This window comes from Peromyscus maniculatus, chromosome 4 (genome assembly GCF_049852395.1).
Source record: "Peromyscus maniculatus bairdii isolate BWxNUB_F1_BW_parent chromosome 4, HU_Pman_BW_mat_3.1, whole genome shotgun sequence".
NCBI classification, from domain to species: Eukaryota; Metazoa; Chordata; class Mammalia; order Rodentia; family Cricetidae; genus Peromyscus; species Peromyscus maniculatus.
In genome coordinates, this window is record NC_134855.1 from 100,547,541 (window position 1) to 100,573,197 (window position 25,657).

Genomic DNA, 25,657 nt, shown 5'->3' on the forward strand with positions numbered 1-25,657 from the left:
CAGAGTAAAAACACCATGTCCTTGAGAACAGCAGGAAGGTAAGCCATTTCTAACAGAGGTTACCATTGTATATCCCATGATATAAAAGTGCCTGCAGTGGGAAAGAGAAGTCAGAAACTCAGCCATGGGAAGCTCATCAGTAGAGAAAAAGTGCATCAGTATCCTCAGCTGACTACCTCAACTTCTCCAGCTGGTTTCTGATGGTTGTTGTGAGCTCCCAATTTGATGATGTTACTCCTATCTGTGGCTATTTATTCCTTCACTTGGAGGTTTTACTTAAGGGGACACTCTGCCTCGCCTGAAATCAATGGGGAACTTTAGCTGGCTGCCCTAATGGGGCTTCCACAGTGAATTTCTGCTGGATATTTTGAGCTACTGATTTGATTATGTTTTGCTATTTATCCATCCATCATTCTATCTGTCCACCCATCCACTTGCTATTTATTCTTTTACTTTGGCTTCATATATAATTAATAAACATTCTCTCAAAACCCAAAGTTTGGTTATTGTAGATCATTGTCTGGACAAATACAGAACACTGTTACACATTTTCAAAACACAGAATATGTAACATCAAGACAAACTCTAATGTAACCTATGGAATATGGTACATAACAATGTTTCTGGTGGACAGAATCTATTTTTGGTTTACCCTCTAAGGCACCTAGTTTAATTCTAAGAAATATTACATTAAGGTATTTGGAGTGTATACCTTTGGTCTGTAAAAGGAGATGAGAAAACTAAAGACACTTCAAAAGACATAATGCAACTCAATAAACTGTGTTGTGTTCTTTGCAATCAAATTCCAGCATTTTGCTTTTGAGCTCTGTGTCACACGTAGAGGGTCCTTAACAAAGAAGTGGCACATTGAACTGCCATCTGTAAGAAAAAAAAGAAGGAAAAGTTTAGCACAAGAGCAAGATGAGTCAGTACAAATTCCTTGTTTATTTAGTTGATTTTTGTTACAATGTTAAAATGTTGAAAAATAGTATTAAAATTTTTTTAACAAGAATTCTCCTTAGAGCAAAACAAATCATAAAGACAGGCAGGATGTAATAATGGTTTATTTCACCCATTAAATTTAAATGACCAATATTTAAAAATTCATGAAATATACCCAATACTACACCAAGAGATGAAGCAGCTAATGACAACTCACAGGATATGGCTCTGTCCTAAGGGTCCCACCACACTGTTGGTACATAAAACTCACAACCAAGGATGCCAGGTATTTTATCAGGGGCAATGCCACATGATTCGGATCTTAGAATTAGGGGCTAGGGCATCAGTAGTTCACTAATTAGCCAATTTACTTAGGGTTATTTTGGTTCTCTGTGAATAAGGGCTTTTATTTGGCATTCATGAAATGGCTAATGCAAGGAGGAGCCAAGTGCTATATAGCAGGAGGATGCTTGTAGTTGTGAAATGTTATTACTGTAACTTCTGAATCAAAGGGGGAAGTGAGATCATGAATAGCTTCCAAAGTAAAAGCATGCCTGAGTGTGGCGGCTCAAGTTAGTAATCAGAACATTTTCCTGGAGGTCAGAGGCAGAGGATCAGGAGTTCAAGGCCAGCTTTAATTACATAGTGAGTCTGAGGCCAGCCCAGGCTGCATGACACATTACCTTACAAAACAAAACAATAAAAAAATAAAGCTATTATTCCAGAACACCTTGAAAGATGAATAGGCTTTTGAAAACAATATTCTAGTTTGGAGCAGGAGCAAGCACACTGCACAGATGAAGGACTGTTTTAGAATACCCAGAGTGCATAAGCTGTTTGAAGGGTGGCACATTGCTTTCCTATTGGTATAACAACACTAATCATCACTGTGTTACAGCTCTGAGGGGACATGTTTCCCCAATGGGAATGTTATAGCTCTAAGAGGAAACACATCCTGGCAGTTGGGAGCCTGGGAATACCACAGAGTCACACTGCACAACAAACCTCACACGGAGATTTATTGAGAGACACAAGAGGGTGGCTGCCTTTGCTCGAGTGAGAAGCAGCAAAAACAGGAGGCGAGGTTCATATAGGATTTCTTGGGGCTTGTGGTGGAGGTTTCCAGGAACTGGCTTAGGAATGGAGGAATTTTGTGGCCTGATCTTGGGCTTTTTTTTTTTTTTTCTTTCTAAAGGGTAGGCCCTGAAAGGGCTAGAAACAGACAAGTCTTGGGGGCTTACAATTACTTTATAAATTCTCTAGTTCAGCAACCTCACGGGGAATAAAAATCCAGGTAGTTCACATGGCTGAGTTTCATTGCTTTAGGGAGGAATCGATTTACCTCTTTCAAGAGGTCACCCACCATTCAGACTGAAGACTCCCTTTCTCTGTCTTCAAACTCACCAGTGTTACATCTGTTTACTCATCCTTTATAGTCAAATCCCTTTTTTGATGCCCTCCCTTTCGGTTTTAAAGACTGTTACCTTGGGCTCATGGAGTAATCTTCCTATTTTTTTTGAAAAATTATTTATTTTCATTTTATGTGCCTAAGTGTTTTGCCTGCATGTGTATCTGAGTGAAGGCGTATCCAAGTAAAGGTGTCAGAACTCTGGAGCTTGAGTTACAATTATGAGCGGCCATGTAGGCGCTAGGAATTGTACCCAGGTCCTCTAGGAAGAGCGGCCAGTGCTCTTAACCGCGGAGCCATCTTTCTAGCCCCATAGCCTTCCTATTTTACGGTGGAGTTAACTAGTAATCTTTATTCGTTGCCATGCACCCCAATGTGTTTAGAGGTCTGTGGGATTAGGTTGTGGACATCCTACCTTAGAGGGTAAAGAGGTGCTACTCTTGAATTGAAAAGTGGCTAAAAAGAAACAGTGTGAACATACTGATGAGGGCAATCGGGAGTCAGTGCATTCCTGAGGCGTGACACAATAAATTATTGTTGTTTTTAAAGATGGCTTTGGTTACAGCATGGAAAATTGAGCAGGTAAATTGCGGAGCAACATTAGAGGCCACTAGAGGTGGGAGCCTACAAAACGGCGGAGGATCGTTGCATTTGCTGTGGGGCTGAGTCAGCCGGCATCTGCGTGCGCTCGGTCAGAACTCACGATGCCATCCCACAGGATCTCAGCCGGGGCTTTTGGTAGTTTGGCTGAATTTGTTCAAATGCTGCTCCAACAAAGACAACGTCAGCTGAGAGCAACTGGAAGAGATTCTAAGCAACGCTCGAGCTCACAGGACCGAATAATTTTGTGGTTCACGTTCTTCAGCGTAAACCGAACACCACACTGGAAAGGCTCACCGGGTTACGGCTACGTCTGGTCCTGGGACCGTTCTTCCGGTTCCCACCGCCCACCCTCCGCGAATCTCAACCCGCATGCGCACGTCCGTGTCCGCGGCGCTGACGCGGGGGCGGGCTTTCCTGACTGGCTGGGTAACGAGCGACGCCTTCCGCTTTCGTCACTTCCGTGTGCGCCCGCAGCTTTTGGCCGGCTGGGCGCTGGAACCGGTTAGGTTCCTACCTCTGGCACCTGACTTCTTAACCCACGCTCAACTCGCCTTACGCGGCGCTCAGAGCGGGGACATGAGTGTACCTGTGCCACCGCCTCCGGACGGGGTCCTGAGCGGGACCTCCGACAGCATGGAGGCCGGAGAGCCCACGCTGGGTACGGCTGTTTTGGGGGGCGACTGCCCACCTGGGCCGGGACCGAGTGGGTGGGACTCCAGCACAGGCTGCCCTCTTGCTTTGGGCCCCCACGCTCGGCAACCTTGGTCGCGCGGGAAAACGCACGGTTGGGTGCGGTCGGTATTGAGAATTTGAGTTTGTGTTGTATTTTGACTATGTGTCATAGGGTCAGTGGTTGGGGATGAGTTTGTCTGAAAGACGGTCGATTTTCAGAGAACTGTCCAGTCCTAGCTGCTCATGAAATAGTCAGACTTACTCGGTGGCATTACTTCACCCGTTCCCCGTCCCCATAGTTCCAGGAGAGATTTAAGCATTAATGCTCGAAGACATTCACTGAACGAAAGGGTTGATTTGCTATACAGCCGGATGGACACTGTTCATGTACACCATCGTCTTTGTGAGATTGAGAACATCACCACTCAAAGCATTTTCTGTTGCAGAAATAGGAAACTGCAAATCACTCTCAGCATTTCCAGGCCATGCTTTTCTTTAATAACGTGCCCTCTTCATGGCTTGTTCAGTTGTGTCTTGGGCCACTCTTAGGTTTTTTTGCACAGAACTCCAAAGAGTAGCATGCATATGAATAAAAGCAGATGTCAGAGAGCGGGTGAGAGATGGAGATAGGTGCTGCAGATTGATCTCGGGGCTTCGTGCTAAGCAAGTACTCTGCTGCAGAGCTAGATCTCTGGCCTCAGATGTCTGATCTTCTGTCAGTGGTGTGAGGTTACTCTCCCACGAAACTTTGAAATTGTGTTCAACTCATCTATTGACTCTCCTTTGTTTACTGCAGAGGATTCTACAGTACTACTCTGTCTTTTTTGTGTTTGCGCCTTAGAGTCAACAGTTCTAAAGCTAGTCCACCTCTAGTCTCTTATTCTTCCAACGTTGTCTGTTCTGTTGTTACAGTGCTGCTACACAAAAGCTCCAGCCATGTCATTCGCTTGCTTAGAATCCTTAAATGGCTTCTTACCACTTACTAAGTTTAGACCCATAAAATTGGCACTCAGGGGTCCTTACAGGCTGACTGCATGGTATATATTAATAGTTTACCGTTGCACTTCTGTGTATGCCCATGTTCCAGACACATTTTATTCCCACCGTTCCTCCTTTTGTTTCCCTAACAATGTTACATCCTTTACACTCATATCATAGATTTGTATCCACTTGGAAGTGTGGTAACAGTGCAAGTTGGTGCCATCTTTTAGGAGGGTTTTCTCAATGTCAAAGATTGCACAGATGTTTGGCCCCCAACTGTTTTCTAAGAATTTATTTCATAGAAATGTGCATAGATTAGCTAGGAATATCACTGCAGCTTCCTAGCAGCTAGAAGATCACAAGCATTTTCACTGTTTGAAATAGCAAGAGGTGAAAATAATGTAATTTATCCACAGGGGACTGGGTCAGTTACTACAGAATTTTGTTCTGCTGAGAAGAACTGAGTAGATCCAGTACATTGCTGTAGAAATATCTCTTAAGAGGTATTTAGGAAGCTGGGTAGAGGTGGTACACACCTTTAATCCCAGTACTCGGGAGGCAAAGGCAGGAGTTCGAGGCCAGCCTGGGCTACAGAGTGAGTTCCAGGAAAGGTACAAAGCTATACAGAGAAACCCTGTCTCGAAAAACAAAAACAAAAACAAAACAAAACAACAACAACAACAACAAAGAGGTATTTAAGAGAAAAGTTACCATATGTGGTGGCACATGCCAACACTTGGGAAGCTGAAGCAGGAGGATCAAGGCCAGCCTGGGCTGTGTGGCAAGACGTTGTCTTAAAACAAAGCAAACAAGTAGACCTTGAGCACAGTATGTTTTGTTTATGATAATCACACTGTGTGCATGGCTGGCTCAAGACAGTTTTTGGATGTCTCTTTGAGAAAACTGCAGAGTGACTTCGTTGGAGTTATGCCACAAGAAGGACTGTTTTCACTTTTGAAGTTGTGCCCTTCCCTGAAAGTTTTCACAATGATTAACACAGAGAACAAATGGAACAGTAAAGAAATGAAGGCATTCAATGTCCTCAACACCAGACTTCTTTAGAATCATCTCAGATTCCTTAACAGCTTTGGTAATGGCTTTGCATACTCCCCTGTATTGAGCACTACCAGGGAGGAGGATTTACCTATTTATTGTTATGACTAAAATTAATACTCCTCACTATTTCATTTTTGTTTTGGAGTATTTCAGTTTCCACTTAGCTCTTTCCCATTTGAATTCTGCCTTGCAACTTGAAGAATTCCAGTTGTTTGTGTTTTCAGGGTTAAAGTTAAAACTGTACAATTTTATCTTGATTTTCTTAAAGATTGAGCATGACAGCTTGTTTTCATCAGCCTTTTCTAAATTTAAATCTGTGGTAAAAAGCATGCTGAGAACTGTGCAATAAATGTGTTGTAAAACATACTCTAGAAAGTGATCTAATTTGATTTTTAAAAGAGATTTATTTTCATTTTATGTATGTGTTTTGCCTACATGTGTGTATATGCACTGTGAGCTAGCCTGGTGACCTTGGAAGCCAGAAGAGGACATTAGATCCTTTGAAACTGGAATTGATAGCTGGTTGTGACCTGCCATGTGGTTGTTGGGAACAAAATCTGGATTCTTTTAAGAGTATCCAGTGCTCCTAACCACTGAGCCATCTCTCCAATCCCATCTTAATTTGATGTTATTGGTTATTACTAGACTGTAGGTGATGACAGATATTTTGGCGCTTAATGCTAATTATGGAATGCTTTTGGGATACAATTTTAGTGAAGTGAACATTTTACCTTTTTCTCATTCAAAATCAGTGATTGTAAAAACCTTATAAACATTCATTGACCCCACTTTGAAACATTTCTGTACTTTATTCCTGGGAATAGTAATTGATTATCTTAGACATTTGAATGCCTAGAAAAGGATGAGACATCATTCCTGTGTCTAGATTAGCCCATGACACAATTAGAATACACTATTTCCTGTAGCAAATTAAGGCACTGAATTTTTTTTTTCCTCCTTGAATTGAGTGATGACACATCACTGAACTTGTGTCAATAGGCCCAGGTCCTGGGTCCCCATTTCCCAGCTGACTTTCCTACCTTTGGCCCCAGTTCAAAGAAAGTGCTGAGTCTTAATTAATAAATGACAAAACAACCCCTTTTACATGTAAATATATTATGCAAAAAATGGCCTGCATTTTTTCTTTTGTGTTCAAAACTGATTTTTGGATATAGCATTTTTGTTTATATAATATAGTTGGAAATTTCTCCAGTCCTGCCTGGGCCCTGCGGTCAGGACGAATCTCTCCCGCCCGGCCCTGCAGCCGCTCACACTGAGCATTGATGCATTGAAACTGAAGTCCTCCTTCCAAATTGGCAGGTTTCAAAATCTCTGTAAGAACCAGTCTCTCCAATTTCACATTCATGACTTATTATCTTAAAAGGTTTCCCAGTTCATCCATGGGTAGTGTGCCATACAGGCATGGTAGATCCTGTGGTTGAGGAAGGTGCCCTCAAGTTTTCCTGATCTTTATTTTCCAATCGGTGAGATTTTTCCACACAAAAGCACTTAGAAACCAGTCTTATATTTAGTGTTTTTGATGCAGAAATGTTTTGCTCAATTTTCATGTGAAGTTCTGTATGAGACTCTTCTTGACTGTCATTAGTCCTGTTTAGCTCATATAATAGGAAGTTTTTATTTCTTACTCCGTCCAGATAGTATCGCTTGTACTTTTCCAGTTCTCTCTTGCTTGACTCGTTGGACATTTTAACACTGGAGACTTCTGACCACAGCCTCTTAATTGTGTTTTCCATCTCAGTTATTACTGCAGTGTGCTTCTTACAGAGGTTCTTATTTCCCTGAACAGCTGTCTGGGCCAAGCTGGAAGTCTGGGCCAGGTCTCTGTGTGTCCTGCAGATGTTCTATTTCCTCCTTCTGTTTGTTCACTGTAGCTAGTAAAGAGGTATTTTCTAGTTCTAACATTTGTAGGTGATCTTCCATCTTCTGTGCATGTTCTTTTTCTTTATGTAACTGCTTCAACTCGACATCTCTTGTTTTCAGACATATTTTAAGTTCCTGTGTCTCTGTAACTTGTCTGATGTATTGTTCCTCTCATCTCTTTTTTTACTCTCAGTTCCTCCACAATAAATAAAATGCTGATTGGCCAGTACCCAGGCAAGAAGTATAGGTGGCATAAACAGACAAGGAGAACTCTGGGAAGAGGCAGGCTGAGTCAGGAGTCACTGGCCAGACACAGAGAAGGCAAGATGACAAGGCAGAACTGAGAAAAGGTATCAAGCCACGTGGCTAAACATAAATAAGAATTATGGGTTAATTTAAGTGTAAGAAGTAGTCAGTAATAAGCCTGATCTAATGGCCATACAGTTCATAATAATATAAACCACTGAGTTTATTGGGGTCTGAGTAGCTGCTGACTGGGTGGGACACAGAAAAACTTCCAGCTACAATATAATTTCTTTAATTATTTTTATTCTGTTTGATTGTGAGCCTAGCCTTTAATGGCTGAGCCATCTTTCCAGTCCTCCCTGTAAATTTTGATTTTCTTCATTATTATTTCTCTCTCTCTCTCTCTCTCTCTCTCTCTCTCTCTCTCTCTCTTTCTCTCTGTGTGTGTGTGTGTGTGTGAGAGAGAGAGGGAGAGGGAGAGAGTCCATTGTGTCCCTGTGAAAGTCGGAGAACAGTTGTCAGGAGGCTTCTCTCCTGCTGTGGGATTCAGGGATGGACGTCAGGTGGTTGGACTTGCGTAGCATGCACTTTGACCCACTGAGCTGCCTCGCCAATGTCTGTTTAGTTAATTTCTGCATGCTTTTCAAAGCGTTGATCTATTCAAGAATTCATTAATTTAGTAATTGTTAATTCATCCTTCAGTTTGAATCCTTGGGAAACATAACATAAATTTTACATAAACCTGTAAAATTTGAAATTTAAGTATGCTAATGTCTGTTTACTCTAGACTTTGTTCTATACTTAAATCTGAAAATTATTTTTTTTTCCAGTTTTGGTGATACACCGCTTAGGAGAAAGTTCTAGGCCAGCATGGACTACACAGGGAAATCTTGTTTCAAAATAAGAAAAACTCAAAACAACACAAAAACCTTTTTTGCCATGTTTTTAGTGAAAGCTCAGAAGGGTACACATTTAGAAGAAACGACTGCCGTAGTTAGGAGAGGGTGTGCTTAGAGTGCAAACTCTCTCTCTTCGTTCCTTGTGGGCTCTTTCCCTCCTCCTTGGCTGTGCTCCCCCAGCCTCCTTACAGCGCAGAGCATCAGAGCTTCCTAAATTTGGTTTTCTCTTGAGCACAGGTTTAAGTGACGCTTCTCCAGATGAGGGACTGATAGAGGACTTCGCTGTAGAGGACAAGGCTGTGGAGCAGCTGGTGGGAGGCCTGCTGTCCCACTACTTACCAGATCTGCAGAGGTCGAAGCAAGCCCTCCAGGAACTCACGTAAGCCGATAGGAAGCCAGCTGTGCCTGGGTGCCCTCTGTGCAGTCAGAGGTCACTTGGTAGTAGCATATAGTATGACAGTGTTGTCTTTTAACATTGAATCGTTGAGCATTTCTGTGTTTTGTAAATGGGACCCATGGAGTAACTCATAATCTAAATGTCAAAAGTGAAATGAATACTCCTAGAGAGTCTAGTTTCTTTATAGGAAAATTTGAGAATGAATGGTCCTTGTGTGAGTTTGAATAATTTGTGTCTTTGAATGAATTGATCTGCTCCATCTAAAGTGATCTGATGTGTGTTCAGACTTGTTGGAGTTTATTGTCCTTTTAATGCCATAACAGCAGCGATGATCATCTCTGTCATGAATGATATTTGTAATTTACGTCCTTTTTGTCTTCTTTGATCTGGCCGATGGCTTTTGTTGATGCTGAAACTTTGGTTTTCATTGCTTATTCCGCCTCACTCCGTGGTTTTCCAGTGGTGACCTCCTGCCTTTTGCTGTCCTGTATTTGGCAAGTTGTTGGGTATTTTGTTCTCCACTCTGTATTTCCTCTGCTGTGATCCCAAGTCTGACATGAAAGGACAGATTAGTGACCTATTGGGACCCAGACCCAGGCCTGATGGTGAACGTATGATTGCCTTTCAGTCTCATTGCTGATTCACCTTCACTGCTCTTCATTTTGCAACAGATTACATTATATTTTCGTTTAAAATGTTCATTTAGGTGGCCCTTCTCTGGCACTGAAACCTGTGATCATATTTGGTCAGGAGAGGAGTAGGAAGGAGGTTAGCTTCCCTCCCTATAGGATTGGAATCCAAATGTTAACGAACCCTTAAGGTTGTCTGGTCCGACCTTCTCCTTGTGTAGTGAGAGTTAGGGCAAGAGCAGTAACAGGACCTTCCAAGGCCACACAGCTGTGAGGGGAAGGCCACGGATGCTTCCTAGTCCCGTGCTGACTCCAACGAGCTGATCATTTACCCCTGAGGAAGTTCTATCCTTTAGCCCTGCATCTTTGCCAAATCAAGAAACTCTTCGTTTCTAATTTACTTTTTGAGAATGCTCCAATTTTTAGGATGCAGAGAGAATTGAGTTTCATGAGTAAAATGCTATAAAAGAGAACTTTTGTGGGGAGAATGCAGAATGTTGTTAAAACAGTAAAATACTTTTCAATAACCCGGTTATTTTTGTTATTAAAGTCTGAAATTGTGGCAAAAGTAAAGCATACACTTAGTTGTCAGAATATGCCTTTGCAATATGATATTGGGAAAGACTATTCTAAGGCAAGAATGTCTTAGAGAGGCTCTGTATTGCTAGCTGGGTTTCCAGCTTTGCTTATTAGCTAGAATGAATGTGATTCCTTGTAATGAACCAATACTTAGAAAATGTAAAGTTTGCTTTGGCCGTGTGCTTTTGTTTCAGACAGAACCAAGTTGTGTTACTAGATACACTGGAACAAGAGATTTCAAAATTCAAAGAATGCCACTCCATGTTGGACATCAATGCTTTGGTAAGTACAGTTTTGCTTATGCAACTTAACAAGATCTTATTTTAGAAAAGCTTTGTACCTCTGCATTTTGACAATCTTATCCTCTAACTTTTATGTGTAGAACTTGTCATTTTTCACAGAGACTCTTGGTTGCTTTATTAGAATTCCCATGTTTGCTGTCTTTCACATGCTGAACATGTGTTAGGAAATTCAGCTTACTTGTATTGTGGAGAAGAGTTCATGAAATGATGACATAAAAGGAAAACAGAAAGTAAGGGACATTTGAGGCACTGTGTTTACCATTAAGGAAAGGGTAGTTCTTTTTGAAGGGTCAGTTATATGGTTTCTTAATTAATATTTAATTGTTAGTATTTCTAATGCCATGGCAAGATGGACACATTGAAGATGAGTAGTTGGATAGTTGAATTTCACAAGAAGCTCTTAGGGGAACATACCCTCGTTAAGAAAAGAGACTTAAGCCAGGCGGTGGTGGCGCACGCCTTTAATCCCAGCACTCGGGAGGCAGAGGCAGGCGGATCTTTGTGAGTTCGAGGCCAGCCTAGTCTAAAGAGCAAGATCCAGGAAAGGCGCAAAGCTACACAGAGAAACCCTGTCTCAAAAAAACCAAAAAAAAAAAAAAAAAGAAAGAAAAAAAGAAAAGAGACTTAGCATAGGCAAGGTTCTGTTGCTTAGCATAGGCAAGGTCCTGTTGCTTAGCATAGGCAAGGTTGTGTTGCTCCTTTTCCTTCCTGGACATTAGGAACCGCTTGCTGGCATGACTTTGCAAGGGGTCCTACACACTCAGAAGTGGATTTTATATGACAAATGTGGGTCAGACTATTTCCCTTACATAGCAACCAGTGTTCTCCAGCATTGGTTGACAGGCTTGGTGCAGAGGGTGCAGTCTTCTCAGAAGCTGACTGACTGCTTCTGGAGGAAGTGAGCATGGCCACACTCACTCATTTTTTTTTTCCTAGGCATTGATGTTTCGATTGGATGGGTATTTTTTGAATGAGTGAAAGTTGAATAAATGAACAAAATTCTGATTCTGTTGCATCAACCTGGAAGGACAGAACTGAGGTTTTTGTTTTTTTTTTTTTTTTTTTTACTTATTTCTTCCCTTTGCCCAAGAGTGGTTTTAATTCTCATGTAGGAATTGGAAACAGGAATGCCTTAAAAGCTCACAGACATAAACGGTCTCTGGGCTGACTTTACCAGCGGCTGTGTGAGAGGTAGCTCCTTCCTCCCTCTCTACAGGCCTGTTTCTCATTCCTCTCTCTGTTTCTGAGAATAAGGTTCCCTTTCCATTCTTTCCCACCTGTCTGGGCCTCCATCACCTTCAGCTCCTCCCAACAGGACCGTTTTGACGGCAGGCTGTGGTGCAGAGTCTGCACTTTAACGCTGGGAGAGCAGTGGTGTCCGTTAGTGGCTGTGTGGTCATTCTGACTTCAAAAACCCAAGAAACAGGACTGTGTTTGTTGCCCACGCTTTCAGAATCTGTGCCCTGGCTGATATTTTCCTGACAGGAAGACACATCACTAACTGCCTGTGTGCTGGCTTGTGGCATTTTCCTGACAGGAAGACACATCACTAACTGTCTTGTGTTCTGCCTTGTTCTCTCAAAAAGGCAGTAGTGACTGTCTTAATTTTTTGGGTTATGTGGGTTGTTTTTGAAGGAAAATGTTGTTTATACTCTACTTAATGTCAGTGTCTGTTTTATGTTTAGCAACCTTTGTGAGAGAGAGAGAGAATGTGTGTGTGTGTGAGTGTGTGTGTGTGTGTGTGTGTGTGTGTGTGTGTGTGTGTGTGTCACTCTGGCTGTGTGTGTGTGTGTGTGTGTCACCCTGGCTGGCCTGAAACTTACTATACAGACCAATGTGGCTTCAGAATAAAGTGTTTTCAAAATCCTGCTAATGGTCAAATGAAATCTGCATCATAGAACTTAAAACCTGGACAAGACTGAGATTCTAAAATTGACTAGTTCAGGAAGGATGAACTATAGTTTAGGTGTTGACGTTCTATTTTGTCTGACTGTTGAGTTCACGGAAGCGAAGCACTATCACGCCAAGCTGGTGAACATCAGGAAGGAGATGCTGATGCTCCATGAGAAGACATCAAAGTTAAAAGTGAGTGGAAAACCCATGTGCTCTTTGAAAGTGGAGTTCTGTTTTCTTCGGTAGTCATCTTGTGACTTTATCCTTCGTGCGCAGTGAGGTACTAACTCATGCTGCATTGTTTCCCTTTAAAAATGAAGTCTCTTGACTCCTTCACAAGTGCATGTGAAGTTGCAGTTCACATTTAAGTGAGCTTGGAGTCAGGTTTTTGTTGTTGTTGTTTGAAATTAAGAGGACCTTATATTACTCCAGATAAATTTAAAAGTTAAGCATGGAATTTACTAATGTGTGTTGATTAACTCGAGTCAAACATTGTTATTTTTAAGTTCTGCCATGACTAACCCTTGATCCACCCTCCCCTATCTCTACAGAAGAGAGCACTTAAGCTGCAGCAGAAGAGGCAGAAAGAAGAGCTGGAAAGGGAGCAGCAGAGGGAAAAGGAATTTGAAAGGGAAAAGCAGCTGACAGCCAAGCCAGCCAAGAGGACATGAGAAGCCGAGTGCGGTGTCTGCTGCCTGTCCTACCCCTGGCTCTCCAGTGCTGGGCACAGAGAGGACGCGGATGGAACCTTCTGCCAGGGCATGTTTGAAATCCTTGCCAGGGTTGCTGTGTCTCTGTGACTTCATTTCTCTTCACTCAAGAAGCCTTTTTTTTTATATTTACCTTTTCAACTTTTGCTTAATTTTAACATTATTTTGATCTTAAATCATTTGCAAACTGAAAAACACTTTGGTTATTACAAGAGTCTGGATACTAGTTCAAAATGAGTACAAGTGTTTGAGCTTCTTGAGAATCGATTTTAAAGTTTCAGTTTCTCTTCTTATGATGACAGGCTGTTCCTGCGCTGTGACATTGATTTTAGGCAATTGCTTTTCATTGCTTAAAGAGAAAGTCCAGTTGTCTAATCACAAGTCTCCCAGGAAGAAAACCACCAAGCCTTTGTGAAGAACACAGGAAGTGTGTGTACACTGGAAATACCAGCACCTTAGATATGGGATAGGGGAGGGGATGCCAGACAGATTCTTCCAGCCATTCTCTGTTTTTCAGTGTTGGTGCTTATGTAGATACTGGGTTCTAAGCAGAATTCCGTCCATTCCTAAAGCTGTGCAGTGGTGGTGGACCTGCCAGATGCTCTGATGCGCATGTCTGTGCTTTTTGTTTTTTTCTCAGATGGGGTCTCTACAAAAGCCCTGGCTGTCCTGGACTCACTCTGTAGACCAGGCTGGCATCAGACTCACAGACATCCACTTGCCTTTTATTCCCAAGTGCTGGGATTAAAGGCGTGCGCTACCATGTCTGGCTCAGCGCTTTTTAAAGTAGATCAAAATCTGCTGTTACTCACGTCATGTGTAATTACAGGGTGGGTGGAATGTTGGTAAGTAGTATACAGGAGAGGTAGCAGAGTACCTTTAGTTATAGTCTCGATGTTATATGTGGGAATGTACTCTGTAGGACAAATGAAATTTCATTGTTAGAGATCAATAGTGTGCTTTCCCATTTCAGTGTTTCATACACAGCTGGGTTCTAACCCTACTGTGTGTGAGCTGGGCTCTACCCCTACTGTGTGTGAGCTGAGCTCTAACCCTACTGTGTGTGAGCTGGGCTCTATCCCCACTGTATGTGAGCTGAGCTCTAACCCTACTGTGTGTGAGCAGTGCAGAACTACAAAGGTATCTGAGTAGAATGTGCGTCTTTATTCTCCATGTTACACCTTTAGTAAGCTGGAATCACTACCTCTGATCACATACTGGGCAAACGATAAGGAGATCATTAAAGATGAATGATGCTAAAAACAGTTTAAAGGCTCTCGACCTTCTGTTTAAGAATACAAAGTGTCTGTTTGAAAGGCTGTTACCTTCAGTCACTTGCTGTCACTCCCAGAGCAGAGGTCACTGGGACTTGCAGGGCAATTACAGAATATACTGTTGTAATAAGATACCTGACATCTGACAAAGTCTGTAGGTTGTTTTTCATGGTGATTTTAGACTGATGGTGCTGGTTGTTTAAAATGCTGTCCCTGGGCACTTCCCTCAGTCTGTTGAAGTGAATCTGTTCTTTATTTGATTTGCTTAAAGTTTCCCCCAGTGATTCTGGTGTACCTTAAAGGATGAGATGATCCCAGGTCTAGTCGCTACCGGCAAGGTTTCCCACACTAAGGCACGTGTCCTTTTCACCTGGGAGCTTGAGAAAATACCGACATCCTCAGTTCTTACTAGTTCTGACATGGAGCCCATAGAAGTTTCAGAGTGCTAAAGACAATTCTGATGCAAGGAAATGGTGGTGTAGGTGGTTCAGTGACTTACATGAATAAGCAGTGGAATAGTTTCAAAGCTACCCAGTAATCTGTGGAATTAATCTTAAGGAATAAGTTATTCACTATTGCTTTTGATATAGAATCAGATTTAAAACTGAACCTTAGCTGGTGGGAAATTGAAAGAGTCCTGGTTAATTAATTGAACTTTTTGACCTGTATTAAAATAAATCGTGTTTGAGTGAATGGCAAGGCACTCGTGTTTTCAGAATTATATTAAGTTTTAAAGACTTTTTAAAATACCAAAAAGATGGGCTGGAGAGATGGCTCAGCAGTGAAGAGCACTGACTGCTGTTACAAAGGACCCAAGTTCTCTTTGCAGCACCTACATGGCAATCCACAACCATCTGTAACTCTAGTTCCAGGGGATCCAGTGCCCTCATCTAGGTGCTGCCAGCACCAGACACACATGTGGCACACTTACTCACATGTAGGCAAAACACTCATCTGCATTATATAGAAACAGATAAATCTACAAAAAGAAATACATTATTATCCACTATTTTAAGGTCAGTGGTTAATGAGAAATATGATAGGTGATCAAACTCTAGAACTTCAGTTATATTTCAGTAACATGGAAATATAATAATCAAACATGTAACCTTTTTATTATAGTCTTGCTGTGTTTTTCAACAAATAGAAATTGACTGGAAAAGCATTGCCCTTGTTTTGAAACAAGATCAGATATGCACAGAGCTGAAACGTTGGGTGTTCTTTTCATGCTGACTTTGCCATGAGTGTTGTGTAAATATGCAGACATTGAATGTGATGTAGATGTGTCCACGGTGAGTTTTGTTGTGGATTCAGTTTATCAGTACCAACAGTTTATCAGTACCAACTTATAAATGAAGACTACTTTTTATGCACCTAATAAAAACATCAGAATCATGCGGTAATATTTATCAAGCACTATTCTGTACATAGCAGTATATATTTCTCTTTATGTACATTTGTAGGCGGTCTTCTCTTTCCCGCCTGCCAGTTCCCATGATAGCTCAGGCTTGTTACCTCATTTTCTACAGCAGATGCTATTTCCTCTGCATCTGCTGGCATCTCCTTTACTCTGCCCTTCTTCATCCCAGCATCTTTAGTTTGGTTGTCCCACCTGTACTTCCTGCCTGGCTACTGACCAGTCGGCGTTTTATTAAACCAATTTGAGTAACAAATCTTTATAGTGTACAAAAGGGTTATTCCACAGCATTTCCCCCTTTTTGTCTAAATAAAAAAGGTAGACTTGTGAAAATGTGTTGCTCTCATGGTTAAAAAAATCAGATTGGTTGATAGCTAGGCAGGGTTTTGGGTGCAGAGAGAATGCTGGAAAGAAGAAGGGCAGAGAAGACTCAAGAGAGAAGCAATGTAGACATGCTGTTCTGAGAAAAGGTACCAGGGCATGTGGCAAAACAGATAACAAATATGGACTGATTTAAATGAAAGCTAGTAACAAGCTTGAGCTATTGGCTGAACATTTATAATTAATATTAAGTCTCTGTGTGGTTGCTTGTGTGACAAAAACTTCCACCCATAAATGGCACCCAAATGTTTGGCAACTACATCCACATAAAACCTGAGAGAGCTTCAGAAAGGGTTCTAGACACCTAGAAATGGAGCTAAGAGCAGCTTCCTAGCCTCATGTCTCATGCCAACCACGATACAGGGATGTCTCCTGTGGGCTTGAGTCACCAGTGCACCATGAGATAAGCCATGTAGTGGGTTCCCACAGTCTCTCACAAGCTGCCTGTGGGAGGGAGTCAAATGCTAAAACAGAGGCAGAGGTGTTAGCCATGCCGCTTAGCAGTTTAAAGGCTCATGTCAGAAAAAGATTACAGATACACAGTAGAGACAGATTCAGATGAAAAAAGCCTCTAAATGAGTTATAGTGTGTTTAAAAATACACATAGGCTTAGGAAAGAGAAGATGAAGAGTATATACAGTCATAGATTTAAAAAATAGTTTTAAAATTGATAAAGTCCTTAAAAAGGGAGTAAAGTGATATAAAAAAAGCCACATAAAGATGGAAAATACACAGAGTCTGGATACTTGAGGTTATTGTATTGTTTGAATTATTGTGTTGACTGCTGAGGAAGGAGCAATATCTACTAAGAGACATTGGATTATAAAAGCTGCTGGATTAAACTAACATATTTTAATGTGTTGACTTAAAAATGTAAGTCAAAAGATATGTATTGGTGAAATTATTAAGGCCACTCCACGTAGTTAAAAGGGAGGTTTATTTTGTGGGGTAACTTAAAAGTGAAGGGATAGATAACAGGGTCTGGGAAAGGTGTAGCGCAGTCCGGCAGTGTTCTCTGGAGAACTCTGCTCGATCTACATCCAGTGTCCAGGGTCCAGGAACCAAGAGAGCCAGCACATCCGGATCTTGGGTCTTCAGGGTCCTCTCTCAGCCCTGCCTTACAGGCGTGACAGTTACCGAAGCCTCAATGGGGGTTGGAACTTCTAGATCAAAGCTGGAATGGCTACTCACTACAGATATGTTACTTTAGGGCAGAGGTTATGCTTTTATTTCCACAGGAGATGAAAGGCTGTGGACTCGTTCAAAGTTAAAGATCAGGTCTGATCAAGGAAGACCCCCTGAAAGTCCTGACTACAAACATAAAGAAATAAACCTAAAAAAAACCCTACAAAATACATAATGTATATTTTACCTGCTCAAACATTAAAAAAAATCTTTAACTGACTTGTACACACCACATACTCCATACTTGTAGTTTATGTTACCTTTAAAAGTTTATGTATTTTTAGAACAAGGGGACCAGACACCAATAAAAACAGATGGCCCAGGTGATCCAGCATCCAGAACAGCTTTGAGGAGGCTGGCTGAGATGATCCAGCCCCACAGAATACTCTAGCAAGACTTAACAATAATCCTGATTTTCTCAAGGTTCTCCCAAAGATGCCAGTGCCCCCAGACAACAGGAAGCAGCCTAGAAAAAAAAAAAGGCCCATGTTCCCAAAAGATGGGTTATGGGTGTTTGTTATCATTGAAGGGGGGTTGGTTATAAGTTATTACTGGTCACAGTCAGAAAAAAAGCTAAATGAAATAGTTAAATTTATACATCTCTTTCTAAAGGAGTAAAGGGGGATATGATATAGAAATGAGATAAAAGGGTAGATTATTTAATCTACTTCAATCCAAAAAACAACTATTAATCTCAGAATATTTCATATTGGTATACTGTGTGTATGTTTCTACTCGTTTGGGGTATTGTGCTTATGCAACTCATTTAAAAATGCAATGTATAATTAAATACAGATTAGTCATCTATAATAATCAAAAGTGTAGTCATATTAGGTATGTTTTCAAGGTTAAACAGATACATTTATATAGATTAGATCGTCTTCAAACACTTCAAAGAGTTACAGAATATAGTGTTTAATATGTTTAATAACAAGACTTCTTGACAGTGAGACATGTCTGTTCCTGGCAGTACCAATTTACTTCAGTGAAGATAACGGGCATTGAAGAAACTCTGTATGGAGTTTTTTGTTTTTTTAATGGCAAAAGCTAGCCATTTGGGCAAAGAAATGGCACTTGCCTTAATTGCTGACAGTATACTGTCCAAACTGGACCAGCAGGATGCAAAGAAGGTGAATGCAATACTTTGCCAAGACAAGGTGGGACAGTCCTTCTAAATTCCCTGCTTCTCAGTGTGTTGCTATATTATGTACCCTAATAAACTAGCCTGAGGATCAGAGGACAGAGCCAGCCACTAAATTAGACATAGAGGTCAGGTAGTGGTGGCACACACCTTTAATCCTATCACTCGGGAGGCAGAGATCCTTCTGGATCTCTGTGAGTTTAAGGTCTTACTGGGCTATATGAGATTGATTCCGTATAGGAGAGAAACAGAGCCAAGCAGTGGTAGCACACACTTTTAATCCCAGAACTTGAGATCTCCTGCCTTTTCTTGGGAAGCAACATGCCTTTAATCACAGGAAGTAATATGGCAGGGCAGAGAAAGGTATATAAGGCATGAAGAAACAGGAACTCTTTTTTTTTTTCCCCGAGACAGGGTTTCTCTGTGTAGTTTTGGTGCCTGTCCTGGATCTCACTGTAGACTAGGCTGGCCTCGAACTCACAGAGATCTGTTTGGCTCTGCCTTCAAGCGCTGGAATTAAAAGCATGTACCACCACTGCCCGGATGGAACTCACTCTCTTTAGGCTGAGGATTTTGTAGAGGTAAGAACTAGTGGCTGGCTGTTCTGCCTCTCTGATCTTTCAGCTTTTACCCTGCTATCTGTCAGATATACTAGGCCTGTAGGCCAATGTTGGATGCCCCAGTGTTACAGAAGAAGCTAGGGTGACTGTCCAGGCAGCCAGATGTCTCTGTCATTAGGTAGCATTTCACCCTTCTGGGGTCTTTGACAGAGTTGAATAGTCATAGTTCAAATTTTCTTTAGTTACAATAAAAGATAAATTAGATGTAAAACTTTAGACTCCCAAAGATAAGATAAATAATAGAGTATTTTCTCTATATTTGCCAAATACAAATGGACTGGATATATATTGCAACTATAATTCTTAGTTAATAACTGTTTTGTTGCATATAATTTTACTATGTTAAAGTTAAAAACTTCCTTTTAAATTAGACAAAAAGGGGGAAATGTGGAATATTCCTTTACACTGTGTGAATATATGTCATTGTGATTGGTTAATAAAGAAGCTGACTGGCCAATAGATGAACAGAATAGAGTTAGGTGGGAGAGCCAGACTGAGAACAATGAGAAGAGAAAGGGCAGAGTTTGGAATTGCAAGCAGACTCAGAGAGAAGCAGGATGGGCATGCCATACTGAGAAAAGGTACCAAGCCACGTGGCAAAGCATAGACAAGAAATAAGGGTTAATTTAAATGTAAGAGCTAGCTAGTAACAAGCCTGAGCTATTGGCTGAGCATTTATAATTTATATTAAGCCTCTGTGTGGTTATTGCGAGTGGCTTGCAGGACAAAAACTCCTGCCTACATACATTACTTCAGACATCTGACCATTTTGCTACCTCTCCTATTTATTTTTCCTCTTCATGTTCTCTTTGTACTGAATGATCTTTATATCTCGTTTCAAAAAAAATTATCAGTCCAGGGGCTGGAGAGTTCTTTTAACTTTTCTTGCAAAGGACCCAGGTTTGATTTCTAGTACCCACATAAGGGAGCTCACAATAATCAGTTCCAGGGGATCTGACATCTCTTCTGAGCTCTATGGGCTCCTGCTTGCCCATGGTACACATACATGCATTCAAGGGTGCAGACATACATATAAAAATAAATAACTGTTAGAAAAGAAAATAATTACCAGTCTACTCATGAAATCCCAACCAGACACATGAGAAGACTGGTTGAAGTGATCCAACTCCATAAAGTCAGTTATTTGGGAGTACTATAAGCAGGGTGTGATAGCAGCCATGGGTAGTCTGTAGGCAGATTGAAAGTTTGACGCCAGCCTGGCTACCATGTGACGGTCAAAACTTACAAAGCCATCACTTTAAGTGATTTGGTAGCGAGTACTTTAAAACCATTGCTACCAGGGCAAACGCCTTTAGGTGGTAGAGATTTCCAGCTAGTAGAGTATTTTAGGTTGGGTTTAAGGTTGATGGATGGCCTCTGGAGAGGGCAAAAACTTAGCACTTTCTCTGAGAACTGTGTGTATGTGTATCTCTCAGGGTTGGCTCTATACATTCCATCAAATTCATTATATACTTAACACATATCATATATTTCATCAGAATATATATACATTCTCCAAAGCTGTCATTCTTAAAATTGAGCTCCAAATATAACTGTGCTCATACTTTAAAAGTCGCTCGCGTTCTGGATTTTTCTTTTGGATGGAGACAACTCCTGTGTCTTCTGTTTATTCAGATCCAGCAGACAGCTTGCATTTCCGTTAGTTTACTCTTGCTCTGCCTGCGTGTGTGCGGCCAGATTCCATCTGGCAGGCAAAGCAGGAACTCTGTGGAAGCAATGCAATGGAATGGCAGTCCCAGGGAAGACGGGTGAGCTTTGGGGAGTGCTGGGGGCATAAACGGGGAGGTAGACTGAGGGGAGGTCCAGGCATCTTCTCTGAATAAGGTCAGCTGATACATATGTAAAGAAATGAAAATTTACCTGTCTGGAAGTGGTAAAAGGTTGCTCAACTGTCCACTGTAAACTGGAGAAGAGGTGGCTGATGATTGTGGCTCAGAACCAGGCACTCTTGGGCTTTTCCTTCTTAAAACCTTTCACTGAGAAATTCCTATGCAGCCCCAAACCAAGTATTTACTGACAATATGCCATAAAGAGCTTTATAACACAATTCATATGTTTATGTGTGTGTATATATATGTATGTGTCTACATGCATATGGAATATATATATATGTATATATATTTCTATTTGTCTTAGTTTTCTATTTCTGTGATAAATTGGGGTGGAAGGGTTTCTTTTGGCTCACAGTTCCAGGGATGCAGTCCTCTTAGCACGGAAACCATGGCAGCAGGAGCCCTGGGTGGCAGAGCACAAATAGGAATTGGGACCAGGCTGTAAACGGCCCCTCACAGTGGCACACTTCCTCCAGCAATGCTCCACCTCCTGAAGGTTCTACAACCTCCCCAAACAGCACCACCAGCTGGGGATCAGGTGTTCGGCTACACGAGCCCATAGGGGACATTTCATAGCCAAATCACACGACTGTATTAAAGAGAAAAGCAAGTTTGTGTAGGAACGAGATGGCTGTGCTTGTTTTCTATGTAGACTCAAATCTCCAATGTACAGTGAGCACAGCAGGGTGAAGTACCCAAACACCATCAGTGCTTTTCAGAGTTGATGGTTGTGATTATATAATTGTCAGTTCTGAGAACACCATTCATAAATTCATAGCGCAAAGTAGTAGGAGTGTGTCTATGGTTATTATAGAACTGTTGGTAGGAGGTCATTTGTAATCCCAAGCCAAAATTCACTCAGCTCTTTCTTTAGAAACTCATGTCAGCAATTCAAAATGAAACATTTTAATACAATACAACTCAAGGATACACTGATTTGGTGGGTGCTAAGAAAAGATGGTAGGGAAATACAAGTTGTCATTTTCTGTAACTTGAGCTATTATGTTTCTGTAGGAAGGAAAAACTCTTGGCATAAAATACTCTGCAACATACAATAGTCTTGAATCTGAGCCAAAGTATTGCAGGCAGCATTAGTTCTGAGATGTGCCAGCTTGTGCAGTACAAAGTACATGTTGAGTGTTCAGAACCAAGGTTGTTATGAAGTATCATAGTGCTGGTGAACTCTTCCAGAAACACCTCGATTCATCACCTGCTCAATTTTGAATTAATCTTTGTTTATTGCACATTCAGAAATGTTTAACTGTTGCTAACATTTTCATGGTCCCTGCATTTAGCTATGTGACTTCATACAGAGTCAGAGTTTAAGATGATAGGGTTTCTACCAAGAACTGGTTACTGCTTTTTGAGTCATTGGCCAATGGGGTCACATAGACCCCTCATCCCCAAGCATTACAGGTTAATGCCAATACTCTTGACTACCCTTCTGAACTTCATGGTAAGACCTTGGTGAAGACATCACTCACTTGAGTCACAGAACCAGGGGAAATCAAGCTGGTACTCATCAGGAAGTTTAATCCCTACTGGCTATCATCCATGGTTCTGAATGGTGCTATTCATGATGCTGGAGGAGAAAATTAAAACTCAGTCTCATCCTGCTGTGAAACCTGCAAGCTACAATGGTGACTGACCTGACAAGATCTTCCCACTGGTGCAATAGTGGCATTAATGTTATGGGAATAACCAACCACTTTCCACTTGGATCTAAGGCCTACTTCATGCAATGTAACCCATACACAGCACTGTTAAAGAGGGTAAAGGCTAGATAGGTCACAGGTCCTATAGTACTGGAGAACCCAATACTATTATTAACACGACTCCCAATGGTTTACATAGATCAGAGCATCACTTAACTTCCATCAGAGAAGCTTCTCTCGGGGAGATGGAAATTAACACATGACCCCCTCCCTGAACCAATCCATGTACAGAGAATAAGAGATTGGGCCATGCTTTAACTATGAATGGGGGAACATATATCACATCCTTGCCCACCAGTGCTCTGGGATCTTCACAGAAGAGAGGGCAGAAAGGTTGTAAGAGCTGGAGGTGGTCTATAACAGCAAAGAAACTGTTTTCCAGTTACAACAGGGCAGTAGCTCCCACAGCCACCACGACAGCACATACAACACTTGCACATGCTCCAGAAAGAAAAAAGAGCCCAGCACAGAGGGCAGAAGGTAGGCATGCCAATCCCATCACTGGCTGAAGAGCCATTGGCATCTGGTAGCTCCTGAGAGAGACTGAGTCCAAAGGCAGGCGGAAGTCCCTCTTCTTGAGGACCCCTCTCGAGAAAAAGACCCCCGTTGGAGAAGCCCTTCATTTCGGCCCTGCATTCTGGAGGGTGAGCTGCTTCCTGCAGATGGTGTGCTCTGCTGTTGGAAATCCCAACATCTGAACAGGGCTGGGAAGTTTCCTGTGATTGCTGAGAAGCTGTGGCACATTTTGTGTATACTCAGTACCAACACTGAAGTGGGCAGCAGGAAATAGCTATGCTGGTCCTGCTACGCTCTACATGTTCATGCGTGCGTGCTAGCGTGCGTGCTAGCGTGCGTGCGTGCGTGCGTGCGTGCATGCGTGTGTGTGTGTGTGTGTGTGTGTGTGTATGTGCATGCGTACATGCATGTGTGTGTGTGTGTGTGTGTCAAAATGAGCTCCTATGCAGAGGGAAGCAAACAGTGACCTCACCATAAGGGCAGGAGAGCTCACTGAGTGATTTCAGAAGCCATCCCAGCAGATCATTTGAGTTGTTGTTTTCTCTGACGATTGACCTGAGGGCATCATACGTGCTAGTCAAACTTACCACTAAACTACACCTCTGGTCCCTTAGACTCTTCTCCAGTAAACAGAAGGAAATAAAGACCGGAAAGGACAGCTAGGTTCTGGCCAGTGTTATGGACAAACAGTTCTAAGAAGACCTGGAGCTCAGGAAAGAGGTGAGGACCCAGGGAGGGTGACACTGGGGCTTTAGCATTCCAGACCAGTGAGCCTGGATCACAATTGATGAGTCTCTACCATGATGCATTCCCAAAGAAATGTCTACCGGACTGTTCTGTTAATAGTTAATATATCTTCATTAAAAAACATCTTCATAGCACCGTCTAGACTAGAATTTGACCACATATCTGGGTACCATGGCCTAACTAGGCTGACATATAGAACTCAGAATTACAGTTGGCTTTTGGTGCATATTTGAGTATTATTATTGATTCTAACCTTTGTCTGTCTGTGTATTTCTCTACTCTCCATCTCTATAATAAAAATTAGATTACGCAAATACATAACAAAGATTTTCACAATATAATTCTTGAAACCAGGGGATGACTAGGGGGCTTATAATTCTTGGATAACTTAAGCTACTGTTTTCATGCCTAATTAATATAAAATTAGACTAACTACCAGGACCTGAGATCTTGGGAGCTGAATAAACCCAAAGACAGCAGATGGATTGGAAAGTAGAAGAATAGATGTTAAATACGCAGTTTAAATTTGTATCTTTTTAATCAACTAGAGGCTTCTCAGATCTCTCAAGAATGAGCTTCAGGACAAAGTAAGTAATTGGTTATTAGGCACAAGAGAAACACTTTTTTTTTTTTTTTTTTTTAAAGCAACCTGATAGACCATGCATGGGACAATGCTGCCATCTTGTGGTACTGTGCAGTATTTTTCTCCCCTAGAACAGATTCTCACTGTATTACTTCGCTTGCTTTGATGATGTTTAAATCCTTCTAAAAAGTTAATTCTTCTTTGTTTGTTTTTGAGACAGAGCCTTATGTACTTTATGTTTGCTTCAAACGATGCCGCCGGTGATGTGTGTGTGTCATGGAGCACACGTGGAGGTTAGAGGAAAACATGGAGCACACGTGGAGGTTAGAGGAAAACAGTGGACACCCCCCCCCCCCCCCCTTATGTGGGCTCCGGGTATTGAACTCAGGTCACTAAGCTTGCACGGCAAACTCCATTACACAGGGAGCCACCTTGTTATTCCTCAACTGTTCTTTCTTTCTTTCTTTCTTTCTTTCTTTCTTTCTTTCTTTCTTTCTTTCTTTCTTTCTTCCTCCCTTCCTTCCTTCCTCCCTCCCTCCCTCCCTCCCTCCCTCCCTCCCTCCGTCTCTCTCTCTCTCTCTCTGTCTCTCTCTCTCTCTCTCTCTCTCTCTCTCTCTCTCTCTCTCTCTCTCTCTCTCTTTCTTTTTCTTCGAGACAGGGTTTCTCTGTAGCTTTGGAGCCTGTCCTGGACTAGCTCTGTAGACCAGGCTAGCCTCGAACTCACAGAGATCCACCTGGCTCTGCCTCTCGAGTGCTGGGATTAAAGGCATGTGCCACCACCTCCTGGCCTGTAGTTTCTTAATATGAGTTTTTGTTTAAACAGTGAGATATTCTAAAGGTACCTGTGTCAGGATTTAAAGCTGCATTTTTCTAATGTTTTGAGTCTTCTAGTTTGATGTTGGACTTAATGGCTTGAAACTTTTCTTCTCTTAAAAGTCGTGACCAATTAACTTATCTATTTATCCATCCATCTCTCAGTCATCTATTCAATTATCTACACCTATCTATCCCATCACAATTTATCACC

General features: G+C 41.7%; 1 protein-coding gene across 2 annotated transcripts; it reads left to right on the top strand.

The window, feature by feature from the left end:
* Positions 1–3,409: 3,409 nt before the first annotated feature.
* Bloc1s6 (biogenesis of lysosomal organelles complex 1 subunit 6) lies at positions 3,410–15,165 on the top strand. Of its 2 annotated transcripts, XM_006981389.4 has the most exons (5): positions 3,415–3,611; positions 8,926–9,067; positions 10,488–10,575; positions 12,594–12,680; positions 13,040–15,165. In XM_006981389.4, exons 1-5 carry the CDS (start codon positions 3,530–3,532, stop codon positions 13,157–13,159), a joined length of 519 nt encoding a protein of 172 aa, XP_006981451.1. In that variant the 5' UTR covers positions 3,415–3,529; the 3' UTR covers positions 13,160–15,165. The 2 variants fall into 2 exon arrangements, with proteins under 2 accessions (XP_076426626.1, XP_006981451.1); XM_076570511.1 differs by lacking the exon at positions 12,594–12,680 and having other exon boundaries at positions 3,410–3,611.
* Positions 15,166–25,657: the final 10,492 nt, after the last annotated feature.

Bases quoted from the DNA above. Each gene is read 5' to 3' on its own strand.
- Bloc1s6 (XM_006981389.4), top strand. From the start codon at position 3,530: ATGAGTGTACCTGTGCCACCGCCTCCGGACGGGGTCCTGAGCGGGACC. The intron at 3,612-8,925 runs GTACGGCTGTTT...TCTTGAGCACAG, and splicing joins GGCCGGAGAGCCCACGCTGG to GTTTAAGTGACGCTTCTCCA. The intron at 12,681-13,039 runs GTGAGTGGAAAA...CTATCTCTACAG, and splicing joins AGAAGACATCAAAGTTAAAA to AAGAGAGCACTTAAGCTGCA.